Genomic DNA, 16,056 nt, shown 5'->3' with positions numbered 1-16,056 from the left:
AAGTAGGAGGAACAGGTCTCTGATGAGAAGGGATTTTCCCATCATTGAGACCAGCACCTGAGATCAAACAGCAGATTCTACACCTATACCACACTCCTCCTCCCTCCCTCCCTCCCTCCCTCCCACCCACCCCCCCCCCCCCTCCCCCCCCCCCCCCCCCCCATCAACGACACCTGTGACCTGATCTCACTTTAACACCTCAGAGGGAAAGCTGGCATCATAAATCACTCTTTACTGAAGTGACACACACATGTTTTACACAGATGATATGAACACACACACAGACACAGTACATGAATGCATACATAGTGCCTTGTGAATACAGTTGGACACACACACACACACACGATTGCATGCACACACACACTGAGATGCATTGAAGATCATCCACAGACATCACATGCACACTGATACACATATCACTCTCACACACTCAAAGCCGCTGTCCTGGTGTGGCCACAGCAGCAGCTCCGTACAGAGCAGCCTTTATGCAACACTGAGAAAGGACAGCGCTCGCTAACATATTTGAGGTCTTCGGGTCTTCTTAGGAGGAGGGCGGGGGGGTCACAACTTCCACAGCTCATTTTTAACAGTGGCATTGCTTTGAACCCCCCCTCCAACCCCCACCATCTTGTTCCCCAAGGCATTCAACTTGTAGAAAGTACGATATTTCTTCTAATAAAACAGCTGTCTTCTCAGTTTGATAAAGTTATCACAAGTCTGCAATGTTGGTTTCCTGTTTTCTGAACTCATATCTGAGTGGTGACCTGAACACTTTGTCTCTGAAATGTTCCCTAAACATGAGCACGTTTGAAAGGTCAGGGCTCTGAGCTGTATGATATTTAGAGACACCTTTCATGTCTCTGGCCAGGGGGGATGCTGTGACGAGGACACGGAACTTGGCAACCAGAGGCAAGACTTTGCTCTGTTATTGTCTGTTGCATAAAGGTCTTAGTTATTAAACAACAGCCCGAAGTCAGTGTGGCTTTTCCAATAAAGTCAGATGCTGCATCTGACTCTTATAAATATTGAGATGGAAGCACGGAGCGTGAATGTGTAGTTTCATGATGCTATATCCGGAGCTACGGGGGAACTCGTCTCATTTAAGTTCTCTATTTCTCATTCCTAGAACCTTTGATGATCACGCTGTCTCGGCAGCTCGTGTCCGTGTGTGTATGTTGTGAGCGAGCCTTCAGGGGGCGGGAGAGGCACGCTACAAACTCCTGGAAACCCGCGAGAGGCGTAATCAGACTGGAGCAGGGCTGGCGCGCGCAGCGCCGCTGAGGGTTTTGGACGGCGATAAGCCTCCGAGGAACAGGACGGCAAAAACTCCCGTTAGACCCAACTACTGTGTGGCCGTAGGGGAGACTCTCAGTGCACGTTTGAAGAACAGAACTAACAACGGGAAGACAGAACAGGGATTTATTTTAATTTTTCTCGCACACAGAAGACAATTTCGGATTAGCGCGTGAGGACTTTTCAGTGATATATTGACTAATAAAATGTCTTACTTTTTTAACTGGGATTATTTGAAGACTTCGGGAACCGTCAGTCTTTGTTTAGTAGTTTGAATAGTTGTCCTTTACAGAACTAACGCACTGCTTCGAATCGAAACACTTTGCTCTTTTTACTACAGCAAAACAGTTTGTTATTCAAACCTTTGTCATTAGGCTGCACTAGTCGGGGTTTGTTTTGCTTTCATAGTTTTTAAATTTACGATCGATACAGGCCCTAATAATAATATGTTAGCGGCATCTCAGACAAACATTCGACCGTTTAAATGGGCATAACATGCCAAAATAATTTAATCTAAACAGCAATTTGGAAAGAGAGAATCCATCGAGACGGACGGTTCTTGTTGAAAGTTCACCCACACTGCAGAGTTCTGAACCAGGTGGACTTTCTAAGTGGGTTAGCTGAGTACAATCGTTAATTCACGGGATCCGTTACTGGAGACGACAGCGTGGGAGTCCGTCTGCGCGCGAGCTGTTCCACTGTGCGAGACGCTGTCCCCGCGCCTAGTGCTGAGGAGAGACTCGGGCCTCCATAAATGCGCGGTCTATCACGGACACTCCAGGCTGGGCAGCAAGATGAGCTCGTGGGTTCAGCTGCTCGCGTTGCTGGTGATGGCCAGTCTGCGGGTTGGGAAGGCCGAGGTAAGTGGGAGTCAGTTTAAATGTACACGTTCACTGGCATAACACGGTCTTTTTAGTTCTCTCTAGATACACTGTCTTTTATTTTAGTCTCTCTCCCTCTCCCTCTCTCTAGAGTAGACTTACAAATGAGGACGAATTTAAGTTTTATTTGAGCAGTAGTTAAAGTCATGTTTGCCCTAACCCTTATTACAGCTGACTTCACGACCTTGTGGGCTGTCCAGACATGAGATACTGAGAGGCATACCTCTTTCTGTGCAGTATTTAAAACACACGTGTTCTCTCTGAACAGGCTTGGACCATCACTTTAGCTGCCATGGTATTCATTTATTTACTTAAAAAACGCTCATTATTGTGTCATATAATTAATCGTAAACACACGTTGTCTTCCTTACTCCTCCTTCTCTGGAAAGGGGTTGGATTGTGGTAGGCAGGGCTACTGCAGTCTTCAGACACTAAAGCACCTCTGCTACATCAGACTGTTTCTATTGTCTCCAGTTGTCTCTACTTTGAAGCTTTTCCTTTGCTTCCCTCTACGCAGCCTGCGCCCAGCCTGCGGGCCAGGCTGCGCCCAGCCTGCGGGCCAGGCTGCGCCCAGCCTGCGGGCCAGGCTGCGCCCAGCCTGCGGGCCAGGCTGCGGGCCAGGCTGCTCTACACGCTGCTGTACACGCTGCTGTACAGTGAGCCTGCAGGGCTTATGACCAGAGCGTTGACATTGTTGCTTGACATGTTGCTGGTGATTGCTATGGTGACCACCGTTCCAGATCTGCTTGTGCTCGTTAACCTGTCAATAAACATCTCAATAGACATCCTCCTACGAGCTCCCACCATCAATCATGTGCTTCTCTTCTCCAGAACTCCTCAGTGGAATAAGACCATACCCAGAGAGGACTGGAGGTCTGGATGGTCTCTCTATGGACCACTTACTGGGATTCCCCAGTACAGACCAGACCAGACCCCATGATCATATATGGGTCACAGTCACACACACAGTCCGAAGCATATGAAAGGACTAAGTTAGAGGAAGTGACCATTCAAATGAGCCAGAAGAGGACACGCCTCCTCTTTGTTGTTGGTCTGTCAGTTGTTTTCTCTCAGATCCAGGACTTCCTGTGCTGCCCTGTTTCTCATCCTCCCCTGTGCCTCAGACCAGGAAGCTGTGTGGTTTCGTCACATCCATCAGATCACTTCAGAACTAGCAGCACCTGCTGGGGTGTGCTGTTCAGGATCGAGTCAGACCAGGATCTGAGTCCTTCAGGAAACACTGTGTTTCCCATCTCCTGCTGTGGATGAGGTGTCTCTCTGGACCAGAACGACTAACTCCTGAAGGAGGATTTGATTTAGTCAGACTTACTGTCCGTTTTCCATAAGCTCCATAATACTATACAGTAATATGACGTGCGGTACAACCCAGAAGACAAGGCAGCAGTTCTTCTCCCACGTGGAACCTCATTCAAACAGCAGTGTTATCAACATCACATTGAATGTCTGTGGTAATGAACACAGCAGAGAGAGTTCTAAACACACACACACACACACACACACACACATACACACATACACAGCCCTACAAGGAAAGCCTGATGTGCCCATACAGATTCAGAACCCAGTTTGAACCTCACGTCCACATCTGCAACATACGTGTATTCTCCTGCAGACAGCCAGCTAGACCCATCATTCAGTGTCAGTAGGCCCCTCCTCCTGCTCTCCTCCCCCAGGGAGGGTGTGTGTACCTGGCTCCTCCCCCAGGGAGGGTGTGTGTACCTGGCTCCTCCCCCAGGGAGGGTGTGTGTACCTGGCCTGCCTCAGCAGACCTCTCAGTCATCAGGAGAGGGCTCCCTGGGTGCAGCATGTCTGCAGGCCCCATCAGGAGAGGGCTCCCTGAGTGCAGCATGTCTGCAGGCCCCATCAGGAGAGGGCTCCCTGAGTGCAGCATGTCTGCAGGCCCCATCAGGAGAGGGCTCCCTGGGTGCAGCATGTCTGCAGGCCCCATCAGGAGAGGGCTCCCTGGGTGCAGCATGTCTGCAGGCCCCATCAGGAGAGGGCTCCCTGGGTGCAGCATGTCTGCAGGCCCCATCAGGAGAGGGCTCCCTGGGTGCAGCATGTCTGCAGGCCCCATCAGGAGAGGGCTCCCTGGGTGCAGCATGTCTGCAGGCCCCATCAGGAGAGGGCTCCCTGGGTGCAGCATGTCTGCAGGCCCCATCTCACTGGCTGTTGTGGTTCTCTGAGGGAGTCTCCTGTACTGGATTGTTAACTGTCAGTAGATGGAACCTGGGGAACAGTTCACGGTCATCTGCCCCAAACAGAGATGTGTCTGGAGGGTGTCTGGATGGTGTCTGGAGGGTGTCTGGATGGTGTCTGGATGGTGTCTGGAGGGTGTCTGGATGGTGTCTGGATGGTGTCTGGATGGTGTCTGGAGGGTGTCTGGATGGTGTCTGGATGGTGTCTGGATGGTACACTAGGTGTACTTGTTGGTTATGTGCAGTGTGCATACTGTCAGACACATTAATGGGGATCTGGAAGATGGGAGGATTGAGAATGTTCCAGTGAATAATATCTGGGAATCTTATGATTAACAGTGACCATCCCCTTTCAGTATGAAGAATATATAGACAATTCTTCCTATCTTGTGAACGCCTTAACTGTAAAAGGTTACCTATTTTGTTGTGTTTACGCTTTGTGTCCTTTTATATCAGCGTTGTGTTTATTGCGTTTCTGAGCTTCGTGAGCTGTGTTTATGTATTCTGTCTGCTTGAGTGTGTACCTGTTTATATTTGGTTTGTTTAAATGTTGCCCCGGGTGAAGTGTTTATTTTATTTTTCCTGCTCGGACACAAATCGTCATGACAGCAACCACCCTTTGAACAAAGGGCCAGCCCAAGATGACGGCCAAACACAATTCCACCCAGAGTCAGAGTCAGGCTGTGGAGCCCTGATGTCCTGGGCCAGGGGGAAGCTGGAGGCCACAGGCAGAGCCTGGGGTGGGGACGCAGTGGGTCTGGGGGAGAGGCAGGGGGAAGCTGGAGGCCACAGGCAGAGCCTGGGGTGGGGACGCAGTGGGTCTGGGGGAGAGGCAGGGGGTCTGGATGAGAGGCAAGGAGGCTGGGCAGCTGGAGGGCAGAGGCAGGGGGTCTGGGGGAGAGGCAGGGAGGCAGGGGGTCTGGGGGAGAGGCAGGGGGTCTGGGGGAGAGGCAGGGAGGCTGGGAGCCAGAGAGGAGAAGCAGGGAGGCTGGGCGGCTGGAGGGCAGAGGCAGGGAGGCAGAGGAAGAAACGTCAATGCGTCCTCAGAGGCTTCCGTGAGCCTGCTCCTCCTGTCCAGCCTCCGTGAGCCTGCTCCTCCTGTCCAGCCTCCGTGAGCCTGCTCCTCCTGTCCAGCCTCCGTGAGCCTGCTCCTCAAACAATGGAGGAGAGACTTGCGTGTTGGCACAGTGGAGGAGAGACTTGCGTGTTGGCACAGTGGAGGAGTGACTTGCGTGTTGGCACAGTGGAGGAGAGACTTGCGTGTTGGCACAGTGGAGGAGAGACTTGCGTGTTGGCACAGTGGAGGAGAGACTTGCGTGTTGGCACAGTGGAGGAGAGACTTGCGTGTTGGCACAGTGGAGGAGAGACTTGCGTGTTGGCACAGTGGAGGAGAGACTTGCGTGTTGGCACAGTGGAGGAGAGACTTGCGTGTTGGCACAGTGGAGGAGAGACTTGCGTGTTGGCACAGTGGAGGAGAGACTTGCGTGTTGGCACAGTGGGTGAGAGACTTGCGTGTTGGCACAGTGGAGGAGAGACTTGCGTGTTGGCACAGTGGAGGAGAGACTTGCGTGTTGGCACAGTGGAGGAGAGACTTGCGTGTTGGCACAGTGGAGGAGAGACTTGCGTGTTGGCACAGTGGAGGAGAGACTTGCGTGTTGGCACAGTGGAGGAGAGACTTGCGTGTTGGCACAGTGGAGGAGAGACTTGCGTGTTGGCACAGTGGAGGAGAGACTTGCGTGTTGGCACAGTGGAGGAGAGACTTGCGTGTTGGCACAGTGGAGGAGAGACTTGCGTGTTGGCACAGTGGAGGAGAGACTTGCGTGTTGGCACAGTGGAGTGTGAACGCCGTTTACACATGGCTGCTTCCTCGGGTCCCAGAGGAACGCCATTGTGTTCTCCAGAACCTCAACGTAATATCTCAATCAGCACCTCGCTGGAGGCGAAAGCACAGGCTGTGGTTGATCTCCAGACCTGGTGGTATATACCTCTAACACCCTGCCTCACTCTCTCCAGACCTGGTGGTATATACCTCTAACACCCTGCCTCACTCTCTCCAGACCTGGTGGTATATACCTCTAACACCCTGCCTCACTCTCTCCAGACCTGGTGGTATATACCTCTAACACCCAGCCTCACTCTTACTCCTGGGTCTGTGACACACCACCTGGTCAGTTTCAATACTTCGCCATGCTCCTGTCTTGGTGGTCATTCAGCACTCGTTAGATAAACGGTTCCAGTACTTCAACTCTCTTCCACCTCTCCTTCACTCCCCTCATAATTTCTTCCAAACGTCCAGCTCTCAGTCCAGATCCACCTCCATTCTCTCTGTCACTCCATCCCCCACTTCCTGGTCCCTGAGCGACCTGTGTGACCTCTAAGTGTTAGCAGATGAGGGCAGGCTAATAGTCAGCTCTTTGTCAGCTCTGTGTCAGTCCCATGTACAGCCACTTCCCCTCTCCGCCCCTCTGGCATGATGAGGGGGGACAAGCTATTCCTACATTCATGTCCCTTCTGTCTGCCTGTCTGCCTGTCTGCCTGTCTGTCTGCCTTCCTGTCTGTCTGCCTGTCTGTCTGCCTGTCTGTCTGCCTTCCTGTCTGCCTGTCTGTCTGCCTGTCTGTCTGCCTGTCTGTCTGCCTTCCTGTCTGTCTGCCTGTCTGTGTCCCCAGCTGTCTGTCAATGTGTCTGTCTGTCTGCCTCTCTGACTCACTGACTGTCCTTCTGTCTCTGTCTGTAACTGTGCGTGGACAGTGTGTCTAGGTAACTGAGAAGTGCTGTGTGGTGTGTTGGTGACCTGCCTGCTGTGTGGTGTGTTGGTGACCTGCCTGCTGTGTGGTGTGTTGGTGACCTGCCTGCTGTGTGGTGTGTTGGTGACCTGCCTGCTGTGTGGTGTGTTGGTGACCTGCCTGCTGGGTGGAGTGTTGGTGACCTGCCTGCTGTGTGGTGTGTTGGTGACCTGCCTGCTGTGTGGTGTGTTAGTGACCTGCCTGCTGTGTGGTGTGTTGGTGACCTGCCTGCTGTGTGGTGTGTTGGTGACCTGCCTGCTGTGTGGTGTGTTGGTGACCTGCCTGCTGTGTGGTGTGTTGGTGACCTGCCTGCTGTGTGGTGTGTTGGTGACCTGCCTGCTGTGTGGTGTGTTGGTGACCTGGCTGCTGTGTGGTGTGTTGGTGACCTGCCTGCTGTGTGGTGTGTTGGTGACCTGCCTGCTGTGTGGTGTGTTGGTGACCTGCCTGCTGTGTGGTGTGTTGGTGACCTGCCGGCTGTGTGGTGTGTTGGTGACCTGCCTGCTGTGTGGTGTGTTGGTGACCTGCCTGCTGTGTGGTGTGTTGGTGACCTGCCTGCTGTGTGGTGTGTTAGTGACCTGCCTGCTGTGTGGTGTGTTGGTGACCTGCCTGCTGTGTGGTGTGTTGGTGACCTGCCTGCTGTGTGGTGTGTTGGTGACCTGCCTGCTGGGTGGTGTGTTGGTGACCTGCCTGCTGGGTGGTGTGTTGGTGACCTGCCTGCTGTGTGGTGTGTTGGTGACCTGCCTGCTGTGTGGTGTGTTGGTGACCTGCCTGCTGTGTGGTGTGTTGGTGACCTGCCTGCTGTGTGGTGTGTTGGTGACCTGCCTGCTGGGTGGTGTGTTGGTGACCTGCCTGCTGTGTGTTCCTCAGGGAGACTCTCTGCCTGCGGGCCTGGAGGAGCTGGTTAGCAACAGCCCCATCGCCTCCATACAGGACCTGCAACTACTGCTGCTCTCTGAGGCTCCAGGTAAACACCCTCTGCCTGTCTGCTAGCCTTCCTGACTGACTGTCTGCCTGACTGACTGTCTGTCTGTCTGCCTGTCTGCCTGTCTGCTTGTCTGCCTGCCTGTCTGCTTGTCTGCCTGTCTGCCTGCCTGCCTGTCTGTTTGCCTGTCTGCTTGTCTGCCTGTCTGCCTGCCTGCCTGTCTGTCTGTCCGTCTGCCTGTCTGCCTGTCTGTCTGCCTACGTGCCTGCCTGCCTGTCTGCCTGTTTGTCTGCCTGTCTGTCTGTCTGTCTGCCTGCCTACGTGCCTGCCTGCCTGCCTGCCTGCCTGCCTGCCTGTCTGTCTGTCTGTCTGTCTGTCTGTCTGCCTGTCTGCCTGTCTGCCTGTCTGTCTGTCTGTCTGCCTGCCTGTCTGCTTGTCTCTCTGCCTGCCTGCCTGCCTGCCTGCCTGTCTGTCTGTCTGTCTGTCTGTCTGTCAGTCCAAGTGGACTTAATAATCAGCATGAGTCAAATGTCTACAATGGACAGGGAGACACAATAAAACAAACAACAGAGACATGTCAGACCCACACTGGCCAGATTTCTATCCCAGCTGTGGTCAACAATAAACTGTGCAAACAAACACACAGACAGAAGCTGAGAACTGAGAAGGCAGGGACAGATTCCAAGATACAGGCAAACCCAAGGCACCACGAGGCTCTGCTCACCACACAGGGACAGTTTGGCTGGACAATACAACAATGACTTAAATCTGGCTGCCCAAGTCCAAATCTAGCTTTCATTATCTCTCTCTTTCTTGCTCTCTCACTCTTTGTCTCAGCGCCCCCCCCCCACCCCGTCAGTCTGTCTGACACACTCATAGACTCAATTGCTGCCCAGATCTGTAAATCTGAACATAGTTGTTGAATGTTTTGTCTCAGATGAGGATGAGGAGGGTTCTCCCTCCAACAGCAGCATGACCCGAGTCCCCAGGAGCCTGGGTGAGTCTCCAGCCTCTCCCTCTCCTCTGCCCAGCCTCTCCCTCTCCTCTCCCTCTCCTCTCCCCAGCCTCTCCCCAGACTCTCCCTCTCCTCTCCCCAGCCTCTCCCTCTCCTCTCCCCAGCCTCTCCCTCTCCTCTCCCCAGCCTCTCCCTCTCCTCTCCCCAGCCTCTCCCCAGACTCTCCCTCTCCTCTCCCCAGCCTCTCCCTCTCCTCTCCCCAGCCTCTCCCTCTCCTCTCTCCAGCCTCTCCCTCTCCTCTCCCCAGCCTCTCCCCAGCATCTCCCCAGCCTCTCCCTCTCCTCTCCCCAGCCTCTCCCTCTCCTCTCTCCAGCCTCTCCCTCTCCTCTCCCCAGCCTCTCCCCAGCCTCTCCCTCTCCTCTCTCCAGCCTCTCCCTCTCCTCTCTCCAGCCTCTCCCTCTCCTCTCTCCAGCCTCTCCCTCTCCTCTCCCCAGCCTCTCCCTCTCCTCTGCACATCCGGGATTCACACTTTAGTCATACTTTTATCCACAGCGACGTACAAATAATGCATATACAAAGTACAGCAGAAGCATCAGATCAGAAGTGCCCCTGAGACTGTTCCCTGGGGAGAGTCTGTACCACACAGGCCTGAACACAGACTGTTCCCTGGGGAGAGTCTGTACCACACAGGCCTGAACACAGACTGTTCCCTGGGGAGAGTCTGTACCACACAGGCCTGAACACAGACTGTTCCCTGGGGAGAGTCTGTACCACACAGGCCTGAACACAGACTGTTCCCTGGGGAGAGTCTGTACCACACAGGCCTGAACACAGACGCCCAGGGTTTTTCTCTCTCTCTCTCTCTCTCTCTCTCTCTCTCTCTCTCTCTCTCTCTCTCTCTCTCTCTCTCCCCCTTTCTCTCTCTCCCCCCCCCCCTCTCTCTCTCTCTCTCTCTCTCTCCTGTGTGTCTTGTCTTTCAACACTGTCACTATCACCATAAAAAAGTGGATATTTATATAAATATCCTATTTGGGTGTGCTCAAGCCTTCGGCGAGAGCACAACCTTTATATTTATATAACAACATATATATTTATTATAATTTATTTTTGCCCCCCTAAATCTTTGTTTTTGTGCCGAAAAGTGAAGCTAACGGTGGCTAATTTGCTAGCCACAGTCACTGACGTTACTAACGTCACTACGTCACGAACGTCACGAAAACACGCGTGACTACCTGTAGCAGAACATTCGTTTCGCATCTGTTAACTTGGGGGATAGCTAGGCTAACTATAGCTTTACTGCAAGGCAGCTGCAGAAACGCCACAAGCAAAGAGGCCAGGGTGATAACTATTTACTCATTTTACTTTGTGATGTGAAACACAATTGTGAAATGTAACGTACAATATTAGCTGATATTATTAAGGAAGTAGGCCCACATCTACTTTCGGAAACGGTAGTCTACTATTTCACTGAAGCATTAGCATCATGACATTAGCCTCTATTGCCCGGGCAACACATACTACAGTGGTCTATGATGCATCTGTTTTCAATCGTTAAAATAAACATTCCTCACAAATACATTTTTGTTGTAGGATTTATTATGACATTACATTACAAGTAAACGATTTGTTGGTGAAATTATCATTACCTGTGGTTTCAAACCAGTGTTGCTCACTGCAACGCTGTAGCTTACGCGAGACGCAATCGCTACCAAGACGAACACAGCAGTAGTCTAGTACTGTACCGTAGTAGTACAATTTACCGGGGCAGCTTCTCCACACAGGGCTATATCGCATTTTGCGTTGTTACTGACAATGATCGCTACCAGTGAGCTTTTTATGAATGAGCGATTTTCCACTACATAAATGTCAAGCTTATTTACGTTTTTGGGGGCATATTTTCAGTTAGCAGATGGTACTGTTTGAATCGCGATTCCATCTTCTACTGCCGGTAACGTCGTAGAATAATCTTCAAAGGGGGTTCTTTATTAATGAATGAATGCAATATGAGTAGGCTAAATGCCTGAAAATATCACGAGAAGGGAAAACTTAAAGGGACGTTTAAGTCATAGAGATTAGGTCAATTTTTACACCGGTCTGCCAAATGTATTCGTTTTGATTCAGCTATGAGGCTGCCTCTTGCAGGGGAAATAAGAAGACATCATATTTCATTCTACACTTCAATCGTATTTTGAGTTGTAAATGAGCAGCAAAAAAAAAGATGCTTTTACATCTATGTAATCTTTATAAATAATAAGTATGCATTTTTATGTAAAATATACAGAAATATCAGTTGTAAAAATGTCATTAAAAAACGGACCCCTGTGCAACCGACCCAAGAAAGCACACCCTACAATTTCTCCAGAAATTGTATCCTCTCTAGTTTATATATAAAATAGGAATACCGGTACATTAGGAAAGAAATGTACAGTCCTTCCACAGTATTTGTGTGAGTCAAAAAACGATGCATATCTTCTCTACGGAGTCAGACAGTGTGAGATCAGACAGTGTGAGTAAGTCTCACATTTGGCCATAAATTGTTAAAGACCTTTAAAGGTGGAGTCAGATGTTCTCAGTACTAGGTACTGAGATCTCGAAGACTAGTCTGGGTTTGATGAATGTGACCAGGATGGTTCTGGTGATAGCTCCTGTGACCCTTTAGCCTTCAGCATGATGAATCCCACCCCATCAATCTACATATTCACCTGTCAGTCAACTCATGTTGACAGCTGGATCTAATCATATATTAGTTAGCTGCGCTCAGTGTGAAGGATGATGTCACACATATCTGAGGGTTGTGAACGCGAGCTGGTGTAAGTCATTAGTGATTCGCTGAACCAACACCTCGGAAAGTGAAAAGTCCGCACATTCTACGTCCTGGAATTAGCTGCTGCAGCACTAGTGTCTCTTGTGCTGTACATATAATATTACGTAAAGGACAAATGGAATTATTATCATACTTTATTTATTTTTATTAACATGCAGAACAAGAAGTTGTTTATGTGGATGAACAGTGTTTTGAATAGAAGGACGTCTTGTAAGTGTGACCGGGTCTTAGGAACAGTCAGTAAAGTGTGTGTGTGTTGCCTCAGATGCCCTGCCGGCCCAGCAGGCCCTGTGTAAGGTCCGTACAGAGGTCACGGAGGTCACCCGTGCCATGTTGGATCGCAGCAACGCCAACTTCCTGTTGTGGCCCCCCTGCGTGGAGGTGCAGCGCTGCTCTGGATGCTGCAACACCAAGACACTGCAGTGTGTCCCTGTGCTCACTCACACCAGACACCTGCAGGTGGGACACACTCACTCACACACACACACACACACACACACACACACACACACACCAAGACACTGCAGTGTGATCCTGTGCTCACACACACCAGACACCTGCAGGTGGGACACACACACACATACACCAAATACACACGCACGCACACACACTTGACACCAACTAAGATGTTCCTTTCTCATGAAGTGTCCCATCCTTCCCTTTGCTTCCTCTGTTGTCTTCATCCTCACCAGGTGATGAAGGTCCAGTACATGAACAAGCAGCCCACCTATGCCAAGGCAGTGGTCTCTGTGGTGGACCATGTGGAGTGTCGCTGCCAGCCAGCACCTCGGGCTCCGACTGTACCCAAGAAGAAGCCTGCCCCCAACAGGCCAGGGCAGCAGGGCCAGCAGGGCCAGCAGGGGCACAGCAAGGGGCGCTCCAAGGAGGAGCTCCACCGTCGAGACGAGCTGAAGCACATCCAGCTGGAGCAACTCCTTGGGCAGCACTGGAACCCTCACTGGGCTGGCAACCACTCCACACTGCAGGGGGGCAGACAGGAGGCGGAGCCTGTGGCGGTGGGGGAGAGGGAGGAGGCGGAGCCTGGGGCACTGGGGGGCAGAGAGGAGGCGGTGCCTGGGGCACTGGGGGGCAGAGAGGAGGCGGTGCCTGGGGCGCTTGCTGACCCTGTGGAGAAGAGGGCCGAGGGGGGGGGCAGCCCCCCCAGGTATGCTGGGACAGCCCAGGCTGGGAGAGAGCAGGGGGGGGCCGGCCCCCCTGAGGCGGAGGGGGGTCATGACAAACACAGACAGGCCCCCCACACAGACAGACCCCCCCAGAGGACCAACACAACCAAGCAGTCCAGACCCAGGCAAGAGAACGCCTCCTCAGAACAGGCCGGTCCCAATGAGGAAGCCAATCAGAGACAAGAGAACCGATTCCGTCCTACCAAGGAGACCAATCAGAGACAAGATAACCGATTCCGTCCTACCGAGGAGACCAATCAGAGACAAGAGAACCGATTCCGTCCCACCGAGAAGACCAATCAGAGACAAGAGAACCGATTCCGTCCCACCGAGAAAACCAATCAGAGACAAGAGAACCGATTCCGTCCCACCGAGGAGACCAATCAGGGCCTGAAGGAGCGTGGCAGGGACAATGACACTCCGGGGTGGGAAGGGAGGGTGGGCCTGGCCCTCCTGGAGGAGGAGAGGAGGCAGCAGGAGAAGGAGGTCTTCACCATTACCCAGCAGCAGCATCCGTCCACCACCCAAACAGCAGGTAGAATATTCCTTCATTATTCCTCCCAAAGTTCCATGTTCACACGTCGTTCTTGTGTTCTAAGTGAGCATGTTTGTTCGGTTCCTTCAGACTCATCCACCACCTCCCCCCGCTCTCCCCCCTCCACCGCTGGGCCCCGGGGCCCCGTCCGCCCCGCTCGCCCCACCCGCCCGGCCCCCAACCCCAGGAAGAGGATGAGGAAGAACAGGAAGCGGATCAGCAAAGCAGCCATGAGAGCCATGTTGATGTAGGAAGCTGATGAACCCAGGTGAGACATGGAACCCACAGAACATTCTGGAACTCACAGAACATTCTGGAATCCACAGAACATTCTGGAACCCACAGAACATTCTGGAACCCAGCCGGTTCGGAACGTGGAATGAGATCACTCTTACTGATGAAGAGATCTACCACGAAGCATGTTTTTGTTTTGCAAAAAAAAGAAGTATGTGAACAATCATTCTAAATCTCTCTCTCCCCCTCCCCCTCTCTCCTGCAGGTGGATAAGTCATGTGACCGTCCAGTGTTGGGTAGTTAGCACCTTCCCTGTGATGTCAGCACCTCTTCCTGTCAGTAACAGCTCGTCCTGTAAGGTGTGCAGTAACAGTACTAACGCGTCTGGCCCACCTGTAACAGCCCCTGGGTGAAGACCAGGGCTCCTGCAGCCAGGATGCAGGATGGAAGCTGACCAGACCACCACCTGCTCTGACTGTCCTGGGGGGATAACACTGGAGAAGAGGGAACTGGGAAACTGAGTTCTGTTTGAACTTTCAGGACTTCCTCACTTCATTCCACTGGATACCATTCCTGCCAGGTACCTGAGAGGTCCAGTCTGGTCTAGAACTCATTCTCCATACTGGTGAAGGACTACATTTCCCATGTCCTGGTTTCTTGAGTCACAGACACATCCAGATCAAGAAGAGCAGTCCTCCTGGCCTTCTCCCTCTCCCTCCAGGGCTGTGGTTAGACTGCTGCTGGGTAGACAGTGCTGGGACACAACCACAACTGACCAGCAGGACCTGCATCAGTCAGTCCTGTGTGTTCTGACACCACGATATCTTGGTTCTTGTCTCAGTTCAACTGTACTGTCCGTTTCCATGCTGACATCACTGTGGGAGAGCAACGGCACCCCACCCAGAGATATCACTCAGTAGCATAACAACGTAGATCTTCTCTTGTTTTCTGTCGTATTTAATTCTATTTAACTGTGTAAACACTGGAACACGCCCAGTGTGGCAGCGTCCTCAGGGCCCCTCAGGGAGGACGACTCATCAAGGTGCTCCAGATACACTAAACTGGGTCTGCATTTCTACATGATATATACCATTTATTTATTCATTTCACTGATCCTTGTTCCTGTGCCTGCTAGACTCATAGCGGGTGTTGTAGGGTGGTGTAGGGTGGTGAAGGGTGATGTAGGGTGGTGTAGGATAGTGTATCCCCACTTTATGTATCTGGATCACAGGATATTCCAATCAATCACTTATCTGTCCAGAGAGTTCAGTTGCGCAAAAAAAAGATGGAGAGTTGCTCAGAGAAGATGAGTAAAGGGATCAATGTGTGTGTGTGTGTGTGTGTGTGTGTGTGTGTAAGCATGTTTGGGCGTGGGTGGGTGTGTTTTAGTATTCTTATATTTTGCTGTTTGACACGTGAAGCCACAGGCGATGAGTAGGCAGTGAGCTGGAGAGGGAGACAGCACACCTGGAGAGAGGAGCGCTCTGCCTCCACACCACACCTCCCCTCTGCCTCGACACCACACCTGCCCTCTGCCTCCACACCACACCTGCCCTCTGCCTCGACACCACACCTCCCCTCTGCCCCGACACCACACCTGCCCTCTGCCTCCACACTACATATTGCCCTCTGCCTCCACACCACACCTGCCCTCTGCCTCGACACCACACCTGCCCTCTGCCTCCACACCACACCTGCCCTCTGCCTCGACACCACACCTGCCCTCTGCCTCCACACCTGTCCTCTGCCTCCACACCACACCTGCCCTCTGCCTCGACACCACACCTGCCCTCTGCCTCGACACCACACCTGCCCTCTGCCTCCACACCACACCTGCCCTCTGCCTCGACACCACACCTGCCCTCTGCCTCCACACCACACCTGCCCTCTGCCTCGACACCACACCTGCCCTCTGCCTCCACACCACACCTGCCCTCTGCCTCGACACCACACCTGCCCTCTGCCTCCACACCACACCTGCCCTCTGCCTCCACACCACACCTGCCCTCTGCCTCGACACCACACCTGCCCTCTGCCTCCACACCACACCTGCCCTCTGCCTCCACACCCCACCTGCCCTCTGCCTCCACACCCCACCTGCCCTCTGGCTTGACTTTAAACTGGATTTACAGAAAGGTTTGTGATACACTGAGTTCAGCTGGACATGCAGGATCAGCCACTAACACAGTCTGCTGTTACTACTCAGTGAATCATGGAGCACTGAG

The 16,056-nt window shown here is 52.5% G+C and overlaps 1 protein-coding gene across 1 annotated transcript; it reads left to right on the top strand.

Annotated features, from left to right (window-relative positions):
- Positions 1-1,215: 1,215 nt before the first annotated feature.
- Positions 1,216-15,592, top strand: pdgfbb (platelet-derived growth factor beta polypeptide b). The gene is made up of 7 exons (XM_062485155.1): positions 1,216-2,156; positions 8,045-8,141; positions 9,037-9,096; positions 12,144-12,337; positions 12,571-13,597; positions 13,688-13,865; positions 14,097-15,592. Exons 1-6 carry the CDS (start codon positions 2,091-2,093, stop codon positions 13,846-13,848), a joined length of 1,605 nt encoding a protein of 534 aa, XP_062341139.1. The 5' UTR covers positions 1,216-2,090; the 3' UTR covers positions 13,849-13,865; positions 14,097-15,592.
- Positions 15,593-16,056: the final 464 nt, after the last annotated feature.

Source organism: Osmerus eperlanus, chromosome 2 (assembly GCF_963692335.1).
Source record: "Osmerus eperlanus chromosome 2, fOsmEpe2.1, whole genome shotgun sequence".
NCBI lineage: Eukaryota > Metazoa > Chordata > Actinopteri > Osmeriformes > Osmeridae > Osmerus > Osmerus eperlanus.
This window is presented reverse-complemented; position numbering and strand designations above follow the sequence as displayed.